This window comes from Micromys minutus (genome assembly GCF_963924665.1).
Source record: "Micromys minutus genome assembly, chromosome: 22".
In the NCBI taxonomy this organism is placed as follows: Eukaryota; Metazoa; Chordata; class Mammalia; order Rodentia; family Muridae; genus Micromys; species Micromys minutus.
In genome coordinates, this window is record NC_137957.1 from 5,283,874 (window position 1) to 5,302,873 (window position 19,000).

At 34.8% G+C, this 19,000-nt stretch overlaps 1 protein-coding gene across 1 annotated transcript; it reads right to left on the minus strand.

The window, feature by feature from the left end:
• Positions 1-8,861: 8,861 nt before the first annotated feature.
• LOC308435283 (olfactory receptor 6C75-like) lies at positions 8,862-17,516 on the minus strand (the record flags this gene model as incomplete). The annotated part of the gene is made up of 2 exons (XM_080935955.1): positions 8,862-9,487; positions 17,201-17,516. 2 exons carry the CDS (start codon positions 17,514-17,516, stop codon positions 8,862-8,864), a joined length of 942 nt encoding a protein of 313 aa, XP_080792081.1.
• Positions 17,517-19,000: the final 1,484 nt, after the last annotated feature.

Sequence of the window (19,000 nt, forward strand, 5' to 3'; positions counted from 1 at the left end):
TATGAACATTGATGCAAAAATACTCAACAAAATCCTTGCAAACCCATTCCAAGAATACATCAAAATGATCATTCACCATGATCAAGTAGACTTCATTCCTGTGATGTAGGGATGGTTTAATATAAGGAAATTCAACAATGTAATCCACCATATAAAAAAAATCAAAGAAAAAAAACCACATGGTCATCTCAATAGATGCTGAGAAAGCATTTGACAAAATCCATCACCCCTTCATTTTAAAAGTCTTGGAAAGAACAGGAATCCAAGGACATACCTAAACATAATAAAAGCAATATACAGCAAACCAATAGCCAACATCAAACTTAATGGGAAACTTGAAGCAATCCCACTAAAATCAGGAACTCGACAAGGCTGCCCACTCTCCCCCTGCTTATTCAACATAGTACTGGAAGTCCTGGCCAGAGCATTTAGACAGCAAAAGGAAATCAAAGGGATACAAATTGGAAAGGAAGAAGTAAAAACATCACTATTTGCAGATGACATGAGAGTGTACGTAAGTGACCCCAGAAATTCACTAGAGAACTCCAACATCTGATTAACAAGTTCAGCAAAGTGACTAAATATAAAATTAACTCAAACAAATCAGTAGCATTCCCCTACTCGAAGGACAAATATGTGGAGAAGGAAATTCGTGAAAAGATATCTTTCACAATAGTCACAAACAATATAAAAATTCTTGGTGTGACTCTAACTAAGCAAGTGAAGGACCTGGATCACTAGAACTTCAAACCTCTAAAGGAGGAAATTGAAGATCTTTGAAAATGAAAATATCTCCCATGCTCATGGATTGCAAGGATCAACATTGTAAAAATGGCCATCTTAACAAAAGCAATTTACAGATTCAATGTTGTCCCCATCAACATTCCAACCCAATTCTTCATTCAGTTGAAAAGAGCAATGTGCAATTTCATCTGGAATAACAAAAGACCTAGAGTAGCAAAATCTGTCCTCAACAAGAAAACATCTGTGGGAATCACTATCCCTATCCTCAAGGTATATTACAAGACAATTGTTCTAAAAACTGCATTGTAATGGGTAAGAGATAGGAATGTGGATCAATGGAATAGAATAGAAGATCTAGAAATGAGCCCTCACATATATGGTAACCTGAATTTTGACAAATGAACTGTAAACATTCAATTGAAAAAGGACAGCCTATTCAACAAATGGTGTTGTTCCAACTGGCACTTAGCATGGCAGAAGAATGAAATAGACCCTTTCTTATCTCCTTGTACAAAGCTCAAGTGCAAGTGGATCAAAGATCTCCACATTAAACCAGGTACTCTGAAACTATTAGATGAATAAGTAGGGAAAACTGTAGAACACACAGGCACAAGAGAAAATTTCCTGAATGGAACACCAATGGCTCATGCTCTAAGGTTGAAGATTGACAAATGGGACTTAATGATATTGCAAAGTTTTTGAAGGCTAAGGACACTGTCAAGAAAATAAAATGGCAGCCAACAAAGTGGGAAAAGATCTTTATCAACCACACATTAGATAGAGGCCTAATATCCAAGCTATACAAAGAACTCAAGAAGCAAGTCACCAGAGAATCAAACAACCCTATTAGCAAATGGGGTACAGAGCCAAACCAAAAGTTCTTAATTGAGTAATATCGAATGTCTGAGAGGCATCTAAGAAAGTGCTGGATATAATTAGCCACCAGGGAAAGGCAAATAAAAACAACCCTTCGATTCCACCTTATACCAGTCAGATTGCCCTAGATCAAAAATTCAGATGACAGCAGACACTGGCGAGGATGTGCAGAAAAAGGAACACTTCTCCACTGTTGGCATGGTTGTAAACTGGTACAACCACTCTGGAAATCAGTCTGGCGATTGATTACTCAGAAAATTGGACATAGTACTACCTGAAGATCCAGCTATTCCACTTCTGGGCATTTACCCCAGAGATACTCCAATATACAGCAAAGACACATGTACCACAATGTTCAAAGCAGCTCTATTAATAATAGCCAGAAGCTAGAAAGAACCCAGATGTTCTTCAGTAGATGATTGGATACAAAAGTTGTGGTACATTTACACAATGGAGTACTACTTAGCTATTAGACATAATGACTTTATGAAATTCTTAACAAAATAGATGCGTCTAGAGAATATCATCCTGAGTGTGATAACCTAGTCACAAAAAACATACATGGCATGCAGTCACTTATAATTGGATTCTAACCCCAGAAAGCTCTGAACACCCCAGAAACAACTCATAGACTGTGTGAAGTTCAAGAAAAAAAAAGAAAAAGATAAAACCATTATGCTTAATCCTTACACACTAAGAAAACTTTGACTAATTCTGGGTTACATACTATTTTACATGTTCTTTATGCTCATTGCAACTAGTAAGATCTTAATGCACACTATCAAACCTTAAAAAAAAGCCAAGCACTGACAAAAATGTATTTGTATACTTTTATGCCAAAAATGCTTAAAATCTGTACATTTATCTTTGTTTTTTAAAATAAAGTTGTTCAATAAAAAAACTTAATCCACTAGGTATATATACATTTTCTTATTCATATCTCTGTTCTTGTACACCTATAGAGATTTCAAAATGTATCTATTAGATTACTACTTTGATAAACCTTGAAATGCAAGTGTCTTGACATATTGTCATAGAGTACTCTGGGTAAATACCCAGAAGTGTTATAGCTAGGTCACATGAAAGATTAACTTTCTTTTTTGAGAGTTCAACATCTTGTTCTGAAGGCAAACAGGAGAAGACTGGCACCCAAGCACCTAGCAAGAGGGTATTAAAGTCCACAGTCACAGTGACATATTTCCTCTAACGAGACCACACCTATTCCAAAAACACCATATCTCCTAGTAGTGCCACTTCCTGGGCCAGGCATATTCAAACCACCACAGTAATCTATATTAAATTATCAACATATGATAAAAATTTATATTACAAGTGAATGTATAGAAGAATAAAATTTTTAGAAATGGGTTAATTCATTTTAGAAGGACACAATAAAATATATTATGCAACCCACTCTTCATGCCAGATTTATCATATGTAAATGTACAAAAAGTACAAAGTTGTGATATACAAAAATGTCACGAGTCATTCTAAAATGGAGATGTTCATATTAGTTACATCTGAACTATTTCCATCAAACTAATGTTGTATAAAGTAAATGAAAACTATAAGTACATGTGTTGGCATTGTGATAAAAAGTACTGAATATTCAGTTTTCAATTTGATAAGATTATTTGATTCTCTGGAGTATAAATTCTTGAATTCTTTGTATATATTGCATATTAGCCCTCTATCAGATGTGGGATTGGTAATCTGTTAGCTACTGTTTTGACCTCTTGATAATGTCCTTAACCTTATAGAAGCTTTGCAATCACAAAAGAACACACATGATATGCACTCACTTATACGTGGATATTAGCCCAAAACCTTGGATTACCCTACATAAATTTCACTGACCACATGCACCTCTAGAACTAGGAAGAACACAGTGTGGATGCTTCAGTCCTTCTTTGCTGGGAAAATAAAAATATTTTCAGGAGGAAATATGGAGACATAATTTGAAGCAGAGACTGAAGGGAAGACCATCCAGAGACAACCCTAACTAGAAATATATCCCATATACAGCCATTAAACCCAGACAATATTGCAGTTGCTAAGAAGTGCAAGTTATGAAAGGAGCCTGATTGTATTCTGAGAGGCTCTGCTACAGCCTGACAAATAGAGCACCAAATGCTCGCACCCAACTATTGAACTGAGAATGGGGTCCCCAGTGGAGGAGTTATAAAAAGGACTGAGGACCTGAATAAGAAGAACAATATTAACCAACCAAAGTTCTCAGGGACTAAACCACTATCCAAAGTGTACACATGGATATACCCATGGCTCCAGCTGCATATGTAGCAAAGGATGACCTTGTTGGGCATCAATGGAAGAAAAGACCTTGGTCCTGCCAAGGCGCAAATCTAAAAAGTAGGGAAATGTCAGGGTGAAGAGGCGACAGTGTGTGTGTGAGGGATGTGGGTGAGTGGGTGGAGGAACTCCCTTATAGTAGCAGTAGAAGGAGAAATAGAATAGGGGGATTCTGGAGGGGATATCAGGAAAGGGTATACCATTTAAATGTAAATAAAAAATCCAATAAAAATGAATGCTGCACTTGATATATACTTTTTATTCTTCACATTTTTGAGGTTGGTGATGTGATAGATGACTTAAAATAATTTGCAAATTGTTTAGCGTAGTTAAGACTAAATATCTATAAGCATAGATGTCTAATTTAGGTACTGTTTAACTTGATTTATTAATATTGTGTTGAAAAACTTTTATCACATTGTTTCCTAGATAACTGAGAATGACTTTTATCTTCTGATTCTTCTATCTCTGTTCTTAAGTAATTGGATTTCAGATGTGAACCCCAATGCACTGGAACTCAAGACTTCCTGAATGCTATACAGATACTTTAACTTTCCCAATTCCCTCCTCTTCCTTTACTTGTAAAAAAAAAAAAAAACATTGAGAAGTTTGTTCAATGTTTGGATCATATTCATCCTTTCCTGCATTTCCCAGATCCACCACTTCTTACCCTCCTATCCAGCTTTGCAAATTTTTTACTTATTAAAGTCAATATATGTATGCTAAGCACATATTTGTGGGTGAGTAAGATCCTCACACACCATAGAGACTTTTAGGGCCCACACTTTTATAAAAAGTTGATCATGTCTCTCCTAGCAGTTTTCAACTTTTAGTAGACCCTCTCTCTATGTACTGGGATATGGTCTGTGTTAGAGGTGAACAGGTCTTGTATGTGGTCTCACACTCCTGTGTAGTGTCCCTAATGTGTTCAGAAGACAGTGTTTCCTTATAGAAATCTACCACCTCAGGATCTTAGATCTTTTCTGTCCCAGGTTTGTATTGTATGTTCCACATTGGACTGTATCTCCCTTAATTATAAACTAATTGTGTTTTTATATTTAAATTAAGTTTTTGATAATATGGGTTTTTAATTTCCTTTTAATCTCAGTCTTTTCATTGATACAGCCAAATTATTCACATTTAAGTAAAGTATATTTTATATAAATATTTTATATTGTCAGATATTGCCTCCTGTATTTGTAATTTTTATACTTATTTTGTATACTTATTTTACAATCTTAATAAATTTATTTGCTTTCTTTGATAACTCATACTAATATATCATATACATTTTGCTTTATAAATAGTTATTCATGAGTTCCAATCTCGGTCAACTTCAAACTATATTCTATCATCTACTTGTATAAAATGGCATCTTACAACAATATGCTCTGACTTCTATGACAATGATGTTATACATTTTGTGTAGTCATATATTAGTTTTTAATAAGCTATTACTATTATATATTTGAACAAGTATTTGTTTTTCTGGCTCATTAAAAGTACTTGACTGAAGACATGACTCAGTCGTTAAGAACACTTATTGCAGAGGACCACAGTTGGAGCTCCATGGGGGTTCACAACCATATAACTACAGTTCTAGGGTACCTGATGTCCTCCTTTGACCTTCATAGGCCTCAGATATATATGTGTACATACATACACGCAGGCAAAACCTTCACACATAAAGTGGATATATAGTATAAATATTTCAAAGAACATATTTATTTAAATAATCTTGATCATTATTCAGTTGCCTCTCTTTAGAATGAAGTCTCTGACCTATATAATTTTCCTTCTGATCGAAGAACTACTTATGGAACTTTTACTACTTCAGGTGCATTAATTATTAATCTATCCATGTTTTGTTTGTTTGAGAAAGTCTGTATTTCTCCATTCTTTGGAAGAATAAACAGAAAAGATAAAACTTACTGGCCTTTCTTTTTCAACTTTACATTTTCTTTCCTATGTATTTTCTCATTAAAATGTGGTTTGAATTTACCTTATTTTAAACCTGTCATTCTTGTACCTAGATTTTAATTTTTATAACTGTGAGTTTTCCCATGCATGCATAAGTTCCCTGAAATGACAGCTCTGAGACTTCTATTTATTAATGCATGTTGGCACCAATAGCTTTGTCTCTGTTACCCATCTAGGACACATCTCAATTAGCTTAATTAATTAAATACCTTAATTAATAAAATAAAAATTATTTCATTCTATGTTCTGCTATGTGGCTGATTTCTGGTCTTCAGTTTAATAGGACCATCATATTCTCTGTCCTGTTGTGAATATCCTGTTTCTCTATTTCCCAGAAGTCTCTCTGTCTCTGCCAGATATCTCAAATCCTAATTGCTGCCTCAGCTCATTGGCCGTAAGTGTTTTTATCGACAGGTGATGCTTACAAGAGATTCTCTCTGTTAATTTTATATATTTTATCTTTTTCTGATTTTGAATATGAAACTCACTATTGTAATTAAAATATAACCAGTTGTGAGTGTGCTGTACTCTAAGTTTCTTGAATCCATGTTTCAATTTTTGTCATAAATTAAAATTTTTTGATTGGCATTATTTGCAAATTGTTCCCCTAATTGAAACATTTGAAATCCTTTAATATTTTTACTAGTATGATAATTTAATTACTTATATACATATGGCACATGTCATACTGAAAAGAAGATCCATAATTCTGTCCTTAGAAAGAATTTTACGTGAGAAAATAAATGCCAAATAATTGCAAAACTGTCAACAATGCTGCAGAACTTGTTGTGGACAATCTCTGTCTCATCTCTCCTCCAAAGTCATACTGGAGACCTAATACCTGAGACTTTAGCATGAGATGGAAAATCATTTAATATTTGGAAGCTCTAATTTATTAATTAAGCATGACTTTTTTGTTTTAAAATGTTGTTTGGTAGAGCTCTCCTCCTAGCCCCACCTGGTGCATACCATTACACTCTGCATTTTACACAGATGTATGGATCCAAGCCTAACTCTTCACTTCTGAATGAAAAACAGTTTACAAAATAAAGGCCTTACTGATATGTAATTTCATTTGTTGTATAAATTATACATGGTGAAAATTAGATAAAGTAAAAAGTAAAAGATCACTTTTAGTACAGCAATAAATTATTGGAATAGTCTACTACTTGTGGAGGAACAAATAGACTTCTTAGGGATATTTGTCAATGCTTGTGCATACTGAAGTAGCAACAGGACAGAAATTACTACACAATCACAGAATTGACTATAATCAACTTTATTCATCTTTCTGTTTTCTTGGATTTTCCTTCTCTTTGAATGGAGCCACATGTACCCTCTGAGTGCATGTACACATACACTTTAATAACTTTATGTGTAACTTTAAATAATTATTATATTTGTATTTGATGCAGAAAGTGATTAAAGAGACATCCAAATATATTTGTGAATATGCAAAATTATATTTCTTGGGATCATATCAACAGGGCATTAGGCTGGAAAAAAGTTATAATCAGTAAGACCTAACAGATAATGGAATATAAATAAAAATCACACAAGCAATCTTACTCAAAATTTTATCAGTATCTCCAATACAAGCATATTATCTGAAATGTGTCTTTTTCAAATTGTTATAAATATGTAAACAGAAATTAATAGGAAAAAATAAAATACTTCTGTGTAAATGAGCCCAGGCAGTTTGAAATCATGTAGAACAATAGTTTGTCTGTTTTTTTTTTTTTTCCATTTTCTTAAATTGGAGTTGAAATCTTCAGATAAGCTTTGCTAATCAAGAGGATAAATTTCCTTTAGACTCTTAGACTCTTACTTTTACATTACCTTTACGGTTTGCATATAGTTTATATTCACTTACTTAATCTTTACAGTTTTTTTCTCAGTTTGAATTTTCATTATATATTTCTGGTTACTTTCTTTATCTTACAAATTCAACATACATAGTTTCTTTTTTATCCGTTGACTCAAAAAAGAATTTATAATTAAATAAGATATCACATAACTTCGGTTTTAGAACAACACTAGTTTTTATATAGTTGAATATAAAGATAAATAAAATAAACTTGAATGATGTGCATATCACTTAATGTGAGCACAGTGAAAATAATCAGAGCTTCAGATTTTTTTTTGTTTGTAAAATAATTATTTCTTTAACTCACATAGGAAATACATGGAGATCATCACATTTATTGACCTGTGATTCAGATCAAGCTGAAAACCAAAAAGCTAAAAATCGAATCCCTTATTCAGTATCTAGTCAGACTCATATCTTCTCTCCCAAGACAATTAATCTTAATGAAATACAGGAGTTGAGGGACTCATTAATACAGGACCAACTTGGAACAGTGTTCTCATTTTCTTGGCTACTTCCAAAAGTCATTATCATTTCTACAAGTGTGGGAAAGGAAACTTCTGTCAAGGAGACAATGGAAAGATGAAAGTCAGCAATGCATGTCGAATAACAGAAAATGTTAAAGACATTCGTAACTAGCATTCAAGCCTCAGGATGATTAGTAGAAAGTCAGCTTCCATCATTCTTCTCATGTCAACACTTTCTGTTCATTTGGTAGCATGTCAGCAGAAATTACAGTTATACTAGCACAAATAATCTGAACCTAAAATCAGGACAAGGGACCCTTAGAGTTATGATTTTATACTTAAAATATGATTAGTAGAAATAGAGGCATGTTCATTTAAATAATCTGTTGTTTAAGAAATAGTACAAAGAATAAATTAAATTTCATACTTTTATTTATATTTTTCTTAGAAAAATAACTTTAGAAGTTTTAATATATTTCACCTTACATTTCTATTTATGCCCTTTTGTTCTGTCTTATCGGTAAATATAAAACATTTTAATATATATTTGGAAATAGTCTATACAGAGAAAGGCAGAGGTTTTCATTCAGCTGTCTTCAGAGGTCTACTTTCTTTGATCATGTAAATTTCTTTGAAGAAAAGTGGATCCTCTGGATCATAGTTTTGAAGGCTTGCTTGACTTGCTGGTTCCTCAGTGTATAGATGAAGGGGTTCAGGAGAGGAGCCACTGAAGTGTTGAGCACAGCTACTCCTTTGCTTAAAGTCACCCTCTCCCTTGCGGAAGGCTTAATGTACATGAAAATGCAGCTACCATAAGAGAGGGAGACAACTATCATATGGGAGGAACAGGTTGAAAAGGCCTTTTTTCTTTGATTTGTAGAAGGGATTCTCAGTATTGTCCTTATAATATTTGAGTAGGAAAGAATAATTAGTGTCAAGGTGACCATGAGTGTTACCACAGCTAACAAAAATGCCATGAGTTCTAGAAAGTGAGTGTTTGAACAAGAGAGCTGCAAAATTGGAGAAGAGTCACAGATAAAGTGGTCAATTATATTGGAGGAACAGAAGTCTAACTGTAACAGAAGGATAATTGGTGGAAATATAATCAAGAATCCTGCAAACCATGAGCTAAATACAAGAAGAATGCACACACGGTTGCTCATGATTGTTGTGTAGTGTAGAGGTTTGCAGATGGCCACATAACGATCATAGGACATGGCAGCCAGAAGGTAAAATTCTGTCACTCCCAAGAAAATGAAAAAGAATAACTGAGTCACACAACCATTGTAGGAAATAGCTCTGTCCCCTGTCACAATAGTGACAAGAAATCTAGGAATGCAGACAGATGTGAATGATATTTCTAGGAGTGAGAAATTGCGAAGGAAGAAATACATGGGTGTCATCAGATGGGCATCTGAGAGGGTGAGGATGATAATGATGAGGTTCCCAGTCACACTTAGCATGTAGGTAACAAGAAGAAATGTGAAAACCACAAGCTGCCAATGTGGATCATCTGTCAGTCCAAGAAGAATAAAATCTGTCACTGCTGTGGAATTTCTCATAATAGTCTCTGCTTCTAAAGACATCTCCTAGATAGATAAAGAAATAAGAAACCAACTTTGCTAATAAAGAAATGAATAAAAATAGCAATGCATATCACTTTATATTTAAAACATAGTCATGTAATCCTAATATTTTCAAAGAGTATAAATTTGTAGTGATAAAGGATAAATAAATCTATTCATGGGTAACCAATGGGTAGTGTGTATATTAACTTATGCATAATTAACACTGTTGTAGCGTTTACTAAAATTTAATTTTGGAAGAGATGTTATAAACTCTTGCAGCAAAAGGAAAAACAATAACTAGATGGCTAAAATGATTTTCTTTGTTGTTGGAATTATTTACTACATATATGTATCAAGATATACCTGTATACATTTTGTATCTAATAAATAAAATACCTGGTTAAACTTATATACTTAAAAGTTATTGTTACCATCATTATTTAAAATTGATTTTGTGGTAGATCAAATAAAATACTTTAAAACAATCTGTTCTTGCTCATTTTATAATCACAACTTTGTTTTCTTCACCATGTTTTTATATATTTAGTCACAAGCCAATGTTCATGGAAAAATAGTTTCTGAAGCAAGAAAATACCCAAGAACTTATTTTCAGTATAGTACATAGTTCTGTAAAAGATTTTTGCTTACAGTACTTACCTCTACATTTTAAATTCTCTGTCTTATCGATCTTTTTCTCTTTTCAAAACTTTATTCTTGTTGGAGATAACTTTGTGGTTTGGAGAAATATGTTCCTAGTATGCATACATGAACATATCTGATAGATGAAAGACACTCAAGTCTAATTTCAAAGTTTACATTGTAAAACATTTTTTCTGCTATAATTATTGTTTGTGGGAATCTAACTACTCAATTATTGGATTTGTTTACAAATAAACATAGGCTAAATGACAAATATATGACATATAAAGCAATACTTACAAAAATGACCTTATCTTATTTGTTAGTGAGACAAGTCTTGTTAGGTTGCCATTCTGGCTTTGAATTTAAAATCTCATGTCTCAGCACTAAAAACTCTGAGACCACAGATGTTTTCTGCTTCTCCAGACTCTAATTTTATTTTTGGGAACTGTAAGTGTTCTTACCTATTCTCTTTTCAATGCTGTAAAGTACTTTTATGCAACACTGCTTTTTTTAAAATAATAAATTGCACAGATCAATATTCAAGGTAAACTTTTCAGGAGAGAAAGATTATTTCCTTACTTATGTATTGTGAATTCATCATAACTTTTTATACCATACGAATGATTTTATTTTTTAACCTGTTCATTCATGAATAAAGTTATTCCAAATTTTAGTTTTGCCCCTATGTCTGGAAAACTTGCCCCAGTCCCCTCTTTTCTCTGCAACAAGTGTTTGCTGTGAACAAACTGCTGTGAAGCAGAATAGTATTTTCTCAACATTAGTTGATTCGTTGCAAAAGTCAATGAATTTACCTCAAATTTTTACCTATACATTTTCTTGCAAATGACCTGGTCTCACTTTCTGTCATGTGCTCTTTGTGGTTACATAGAGCAGATCTACAGCTTCTTGTCTTCCCATGTTATATGTTGGATCCTAATCTTTGCAATCCATGTCATAAAATCCATGTGCACAGTGCTAAAATATACACACAGCATAGCAAATAACTGTTTTCACTTTTGTACAAACTGATCTCATGGTTTCCATGAAATAATAGTATTGGAAGCTAGTAAGGTGATAAGAACATGGAAAAGTATCTAATCCTATGATTTATGATATAGTTTTGCTACAATGTGAACATTTCATTGCAGTGCAGATTTTTTCTTTTATTTATATATGCAATTGAGATTGTATTGTTTAATTATATATAGCTTATACAGAACACAAATGCATGCTTGAAAAGCAATAATTTATATTCCCGAAAAAAACATACTTACTTTTTGCCTAAGAATTCGAAAATTGTCACTGCCATTTCTAATAGCATGTTAGTTTGTTTTAGTAACTTTTAGTAATTTAGAAAGATTTTTGTAGGTGTTTTATACTCTGTTATCTTGTGCATATAATAAAATCTCTAAAATATCAATAATAAGATGAATAAATAAATAAAATCCTAGGAATTCTTTTTTTAAAAGACACATATCAATTCATTTTTTCTCATGAATCCAAGAACAACTATGAACCTATAGTCCAGATTATTGTATCTTTGTACCTAAAGAAATAATACCTTGATAGTTAAGAATAAATTATCATTAAAAAGATTAATACAGTTTGTTTACTAGCTTGAAGAGTGAGATGATAGATTGAAGACAGAGCAATGATACTCAGGCTATTCCTAATTTTATCTGTTCTATTTAGCTTAGACCCAAGGGGATAGATGAATGAGAAAACAGAAGACACCATGGAGAATAGATCCCCAGAATACTTAGGAGTAACATGTCCAAGTTAATGTATAATTTAAAACAGAATAGATATAAATGATATGAAAGAAAAATTTAAAAAATGATTTATATTTGTAATTAACTATAACATTATAAAAAGATAAAAATAGAGATTAGAGTCTGGAGTGATGGCTTATCAGGTAAAAATATTCAATGGTCTTAAGGAAAAACAGCAATTGGGCAATTGGTTTTCAGTAACTCATAAGTGGTTTACAACATATGCCATTCTAATACTAGGAAATCTGACACCCCTCCTCTGACTTCTATTGTCACTAGGAACATATGTGGTATACATACATACATGCATGTAAAACACACACACACACACACACACACACACACACACACACACACATATATATATATATATATATAAAGTAAGCAATAAACATAGAGTTTAGAAGCTTCTAAGTAACAACATACTAAACTGTGAATGAGTAAGATTTTTCTATTTTAGAAGAAAATGAGAGCTAATTATTGAATTTTAGAATGATTTGAGGTGCTCATTATCCTGCATGGTAAAAAATATCAGACTCTTCTTTACTGTTTTATATCTTTCAACAAGTTGTGATTATAATCACTACCATTTGTTGATTCAATAATTATTTTTTAAAAGCCACCCTGATTTGAGTTTACATGACTTAGAGTTTTTTATGCCTTTGATTCTATGTGCCTTAGATTCAAAGCATACAGAAATAATAAAGGAAGCACTCATTTGGATTTTGCTTTCACAAAGCAGAGTGTTTATTAGACATAATTTTGCAATCTGGCTCTTATTCAAGTCCAATGTCAATAACATTCTTCCTGAACACAATTTTCTATTTTAATTTTTTGATATTATAACATAATTTTAAATGTTCCCTTCTCTTTCCTCTCTCTAAACCATTCCATATACTCCCCTTCACTTTCCATCAAATCTCTGGCCTCTCCTCTCTGCATTTTGGATTTTCGTATATTAAACCATCCCTGCATCCCGGGCATGAAGCCTATTTGATCATGGTGAATGATCTTTTTGATGTGTTCTTGGATTCGGTTTGCAAGAATTTTGTTGATTATTTTGGCATCAATGTTTATAAGTGAGATTGGTCTAAATTTCTCTTTTCTTGTAGGGTCTCTGTGTGGTTTAGGAACAAAGGTTATTGTTGCCTCAAAGAATGAGTTTGGTAGTATTCCATCTGACTCTATTTTGTGGAATACTTTGGACAGTATTGGTATTAGGTCATCAATAAATGTCTGATAAAATTCTGCACTGAACCCATCTGGACATGAGCTTTTTCTGGGTGGGAGGCTTTTGATGATTGCTTCTATTACTTTAGGTGTTATAGGATTATTTAGATGGTTTACCTGGTCCTGGTTTAATTTTAGTATCTGGTATCTATCTAGGAATTCATCCATTTCTTCGAGATTTTTCCAGCTTTGTTGAGTATAGGCTTTTATAGTAGAATCTGATGAATTCTTGAATTCCCTCAGTTTCAGTTATTATGTCTCCACTTTCATTTCTTATTTTGTTAATTTGATACTCCCTCTTTGCCCTATAGTTAGTCTGGCTAAGGGTTTATCAATCTTGTTAATTTTCTCAAAGAACTAGCTCTTGGTTTTGTTGATTCTTTCAATGGTTCTTTTTGTTTCTATTTGGTCTATTTCTGCCTTAATTTTGATTATTGTTTGATGTCTACTCCTCTTGGGTGTATCTGCTTCCTTTTGTTCCAGAGCTTTCAACTGTTCTGTCAAGTTAATAGTGTATGCTCTCTCCAGTTTCTTTTTGGAAGCACTCAGAGGTATGAGTTTTCCTCTTAGTACTGCTTTTATTGCATCCCATAGGTTTGGGTATGTTGTGTTTTCATTTTCATTGAATTATAGAAAATCCTTAATTTCTTTCTTTATTTCTTCTTTGACCCTGCTATCATTTAATAGAGCATTGCTTAGTTCCCATGTGCATATGTGCTTTTTTGTAGTCTTTGTTGTTATTAAAGACCAGCCTTAGAGCATGGTAATCTTAAAGGATGTATGGGAGTATTTCAATATTCTTATATCTATTGAGGCTTGTGTTGTGACCAATTATGTGGTCAATTTTCAAGAAGGAGCCATGAGGTGATGAGAAGAAGGTGTATTCTTTTGTTTTAGGATGATATGTTCTATAGATATCTATTAATTTTAGGTGGTTCATAACCTCTGCTAGTTTTACTCTGCCCTTGTTCAGTTTCTATTTCCATAACCATTCCATTCATGAGAATGAGGTATTGAGTTCTCCCACTATTATAGTGTGGGGTGCAATGTATTTTTTGAGCTCTAGTAGAGTTTCTTTTATTAATATGGTTGTTTTGTATTTGGAGCATATATGTTAAGGACTGAGAGTTCCTCCTGACTAATTTCCCCTGTAATGAGTAAAAAGTGTCTTTCCTTGTCTTTTTTGATAACTTTGGTTGAAAATCTACTTTATTCGATATCAGAATGGCCACTCCAGATTGCTTCTTGAGACAATTTGCTTGGAAAGTTTTTTCCCCACCTTTTACTCTAAGATAGTGTCTGTCTTTGTCTCTGAGATGAGTTTCCTGTATGCAGCAAAATGCTAAATTCTGTTTATGTATCCCATCTGATAGCCTAAATCTTTTTATTGAGGAATTGAGTCCATTTATGTTAACAGATATTAAGGAATAGTGGTTGCTATCAAACTATTTTTGCTTTTGGAGGTAGAATTGTGCCTGTGTGTCTTTCTTCCTTTGCTTTTCTTGCTTAGGAGTTTTTGTTTTTATGAAGATGTAGTTCCTCTCGTTGTATTGGGTTTTTCACCTATAATTCATTGTAGTGCTGGGTTTGTGGTCAGATATTGTGTAAATTTAGTTTTGTCTTAGAACATCTTAGTCTCTCCATCTATGGTATAGCAGATTGGGCTGACACTTGTACTCTCTTAGGGTCTGCATGATGTCTGTTCAGGATCTTCTAGCTTTCATAGTCTATGTTGAGAAATCGGGTGTGATTCTGATTGTTCTGCCTTTATATGTTACATGATCATTTTTTCTTACAGCTTTTATTATTCTCTCTTTGCTTTGAGCACTTGGCATTTTGACTATTATGTGTCAGGAGGAATTTCTTTTCTGGTCCAACCTATTTGGAGCTCTGTAGTCTTGTTTTATGCTCATGTTCATCTCATTCTTTTTTTTTTTTTTTTTTTTTTTTTTTACTTTTTTTTTTCATCTCATTCTTAAATGTAGGGAAGTTTTCTTCTATGATTTTGTTGAAGATATTTACTGTGCCTCTTAGTTAATATTATTTTCCCTCTTCTATTTCTATTATCTGAAGGTTTGGTCTTCCCATTGTGTCCTGATCTCCTGGACATTATATGTTAGGAGTTTTTTGGTTTGTGCATCTTCTCTCAGTGTTTATACACTTGTTGTGAGTGATTGGTTCTTGCCTCTCCCTTCCTTGTACCTGGCCCATGTACCTGGATCTCTGCGTGTTCCTGGTGGCAGATGGCCTGAGTATCTATTCTGTACACATAGGCTGCTAGTTGATAACAGATAGCCAAGAGCAGGTTTCCTACTTCTGTGAATCAAGCAGGGGGGGTAATGGGCGCATTTTCCGCGTGCTTAGCACAGACCTCTGTTCCCTGGCTATTTGGCTACTCGGAGCACTGTTTCACTAGGCCTGTGTCCCTGGATCTCTGCTGTTCCTGGTGGCAGATGGCCTGGAAACACGCAACTCCAAAGCAGGGTTCCTGCTCTACTTAATCAGTCAGGGGGGTACACTTTCCCTGTGCTCTGCAGAGATCTCTCTGCTCCCCAGCTACTTTGAACATCTTCTCACCAGGCCTGTGTCCCTGGATCTCTGCTGTTGCTGGTCGATTTTATGAAATTCTTAAGAAAATAAATACATCTAGAAAATATCATCCTGAGTGAGATAACCCAGTCAAAAAGAGCAGACATAATATGAAGTCACTGATAATTGGATACTAACCCTAGAAAGCTCTGAACACCCCAGAAACAACTCACAGACTATATGAAGTTCAAGAAAAAACGAAGGCCAAAAAACAAAAAAGAAAATGAAAAAGCATTACGCTTAATCTTACACGCCAAGAAAACGTTGATTATTTCCAGGTTACGTCTTGTTTTACATGTACTTTAAGGTCATTGTAACCAGTAAGATTTTAATGTATACTATCAAACTTTTAAAAAATCAAGTGCTGACAAATATGTATTCATATACTTTTATGCAAAATGCTTAAAATCTGTATATTTATCTTTTTTTAATAAAGTTGTTCAATTTATAAAAAAGAAATGAGCTGGATGTACAGAACATAATGCTTATTCTAAACATAGAATATCAATAAATATCAAAATGCCAACTCTATGCCCAATCATGCTTTATCTCTGTTACCTATGAATTTGGAAATAAGAACTTGTTCCTTTAACATCACAAATGTTTTTCTTTGCCAGATTTTCTCACTAATTTCTGGATGATGTCCTTAAAGGCTTGCATCACTTGCTGGTTGCTCAGGGTATAGATAAATAGATTCATCATAGGGCAACAGAAATATTGAGAGTTGCTACTCCTTTGGTCAGTGATGCTCTTCCTTTGGCAGAAGGGTTAGCATACATGAATATACAGCTGCCATATGAGATAAAAATGACAATCATGTGGGAGGAGCATGTAGAGAAAGCCTTTTTCCTCTGACTGAAAGATGGAAGTTTCAAAATCATCTTGACAATGAACATGTAGGAAAGAATGATCAATGCTAAAGTGAAAAGGGGGAAGTAGTCAAAATCAAAGTGATCAATGACATTGGAGGTGCAGTAATCTAAATGAAGAAAGAGAATGACAATTGGAAAGATGTTGAGGAACCCTGCCAGCCAGGCAGAAAAACCAGCAATACTCAAACTCTTCTGTTCATAATGGTTGTGTAGTACAGAGGTTTGCAGATGGCCACATAGCGATCATAAGACATAGCAGTTAGCAGGTAAAATTCGGTGATACCCATGAAGATGAAGAAAAACAACTGAGCTGTGCAATTGTTGTAGGAAATAGTTTGGTCTCTGGTAACAATTGTGCTCAGAAATCTTGGGATACAGACAGTTGTAAAGGTTATTTCTAAAACAGAGAAGTTCCTGAGGAAGAAATACATGGGTGTCTGTAGATGAGGGTCTACCAAGGTGAGGGTGATTATGGTCAGGTTTCCAGTAATTCTTAGTATGTACATGAGAATTAAAAAGAGAAATATCACAATCTGGAGAACAGGGTCATCTGACAGTCCTAATATAATGAATTCTTTGGGCACTGTGTGGTTTTTCATTGTGAATCTTCTTCTCTTCAAATATAGAAAATATAATCCTCCATCACACAAAATATATACAAAAACATTAAAGGTACAACATGGTGTCTAGGAAACATTTGTAAAGATGAATAGTTTTATGAAAGAAAAATATCTGCCCTTCCTTACTTTCCTTTCAAATGGCAAATAGTATCTCTTGTTCAATTGTGGACAGAAAAATATATTAGAGCTATAAATGTGGATTAAAAATTCTAATGGCAAACACACAGGACTGACAAGAACAGGGTGAGAACGAGTTCCGACTAACCTGGGGGAAGAGAGATCTCAGTGGACCAATCGAAAAGTGCCTGCCTGCCCAGCTTGATCCAGGGACCCAGGGACCCAGGAACCCAGCATCAGACCCTCTGTTCCCATCTCACAGCTTCTGGGGTGCACAACAATTGCTGGGACCATCCAGCATCAGAAAGAGTAGAGACCAAGAGACAGAGGAGAGGTGAGAATGGGGTGAGAACGGGTTCTGACTAGCCAGGGGTCAGAGGGATCTCTGTGGAGCACACAGAAAGTGCCTGCCTGCCCAGTTTGATCCAGGGAACCAGGAACCTGGCATTGGGCCCTCTGTTCCCAGCTGGCGGCTTTAGGGGTGCACAACAGACGGTCGGACCATCCACCACCAGGAACAGCGGAGATCCAGGGACACAGACTAGGTACAAGAGAAAGGCAAAAACATATCACTGACAACAAGATGGCAAAAGAAAAGCAAAATAACAGACCCGAGGGAAACCAAGACAACCTGGCAACACTAGAACCCAGATCTCCTATCACAACAAACAGCAGAATGCCAAACACTCCAGAAAATAAAGACTCAGACCCGAAATCATACCTCAAGATGATGATAGAGATAATTAAACAAGAACGGGAGGAAAAGTATAAAGAATTAGAAGTTTTTGACAGAGCCGGCCCATCTGCCACCCGGACTGGCAGCTACTAAAGGTTGAAAAACTGGTAAGTAGGAGATCTAGGCAGCCAGGGAGCAGAGAGATCTCTGCAGAGTGCGCACAGAAAGCGCACCCCCTGCCCTGCCCTACCTGATCTAGGGACCAGGAACAGAACTTTGAAACTTCTGTTTCCACCCGGCAGCGACTTAAGGGTGCAGAACAGAGCCCGGCCCATCTGCCACCCAGACCAGCAGCTCCTAAAGGTTGAAAAACTGGTGAGTAGGAGATCTAGGCAGCCAGGGAGCAGAGATATCTCTGCACAGTACACACAAGAAGCACACCCCCCGCCCTGCCCTGCCTAATCCAGGTACAAGGAACACAACGTTGGAACTTCTGTTCCCACCCTGCGACTCTGAGGCATAGAACAGGGCTCGGCCCATCTGCCACCTGGACCAGTGGAGATCCAGGGACACAGACCAGATACAAGGGAAAGGCGAGAACATATCACTGACAACAAAATGGCAAGAGAAAAGCGAAAGAGTATATCCCATGAAAACCAAGACAACCTGG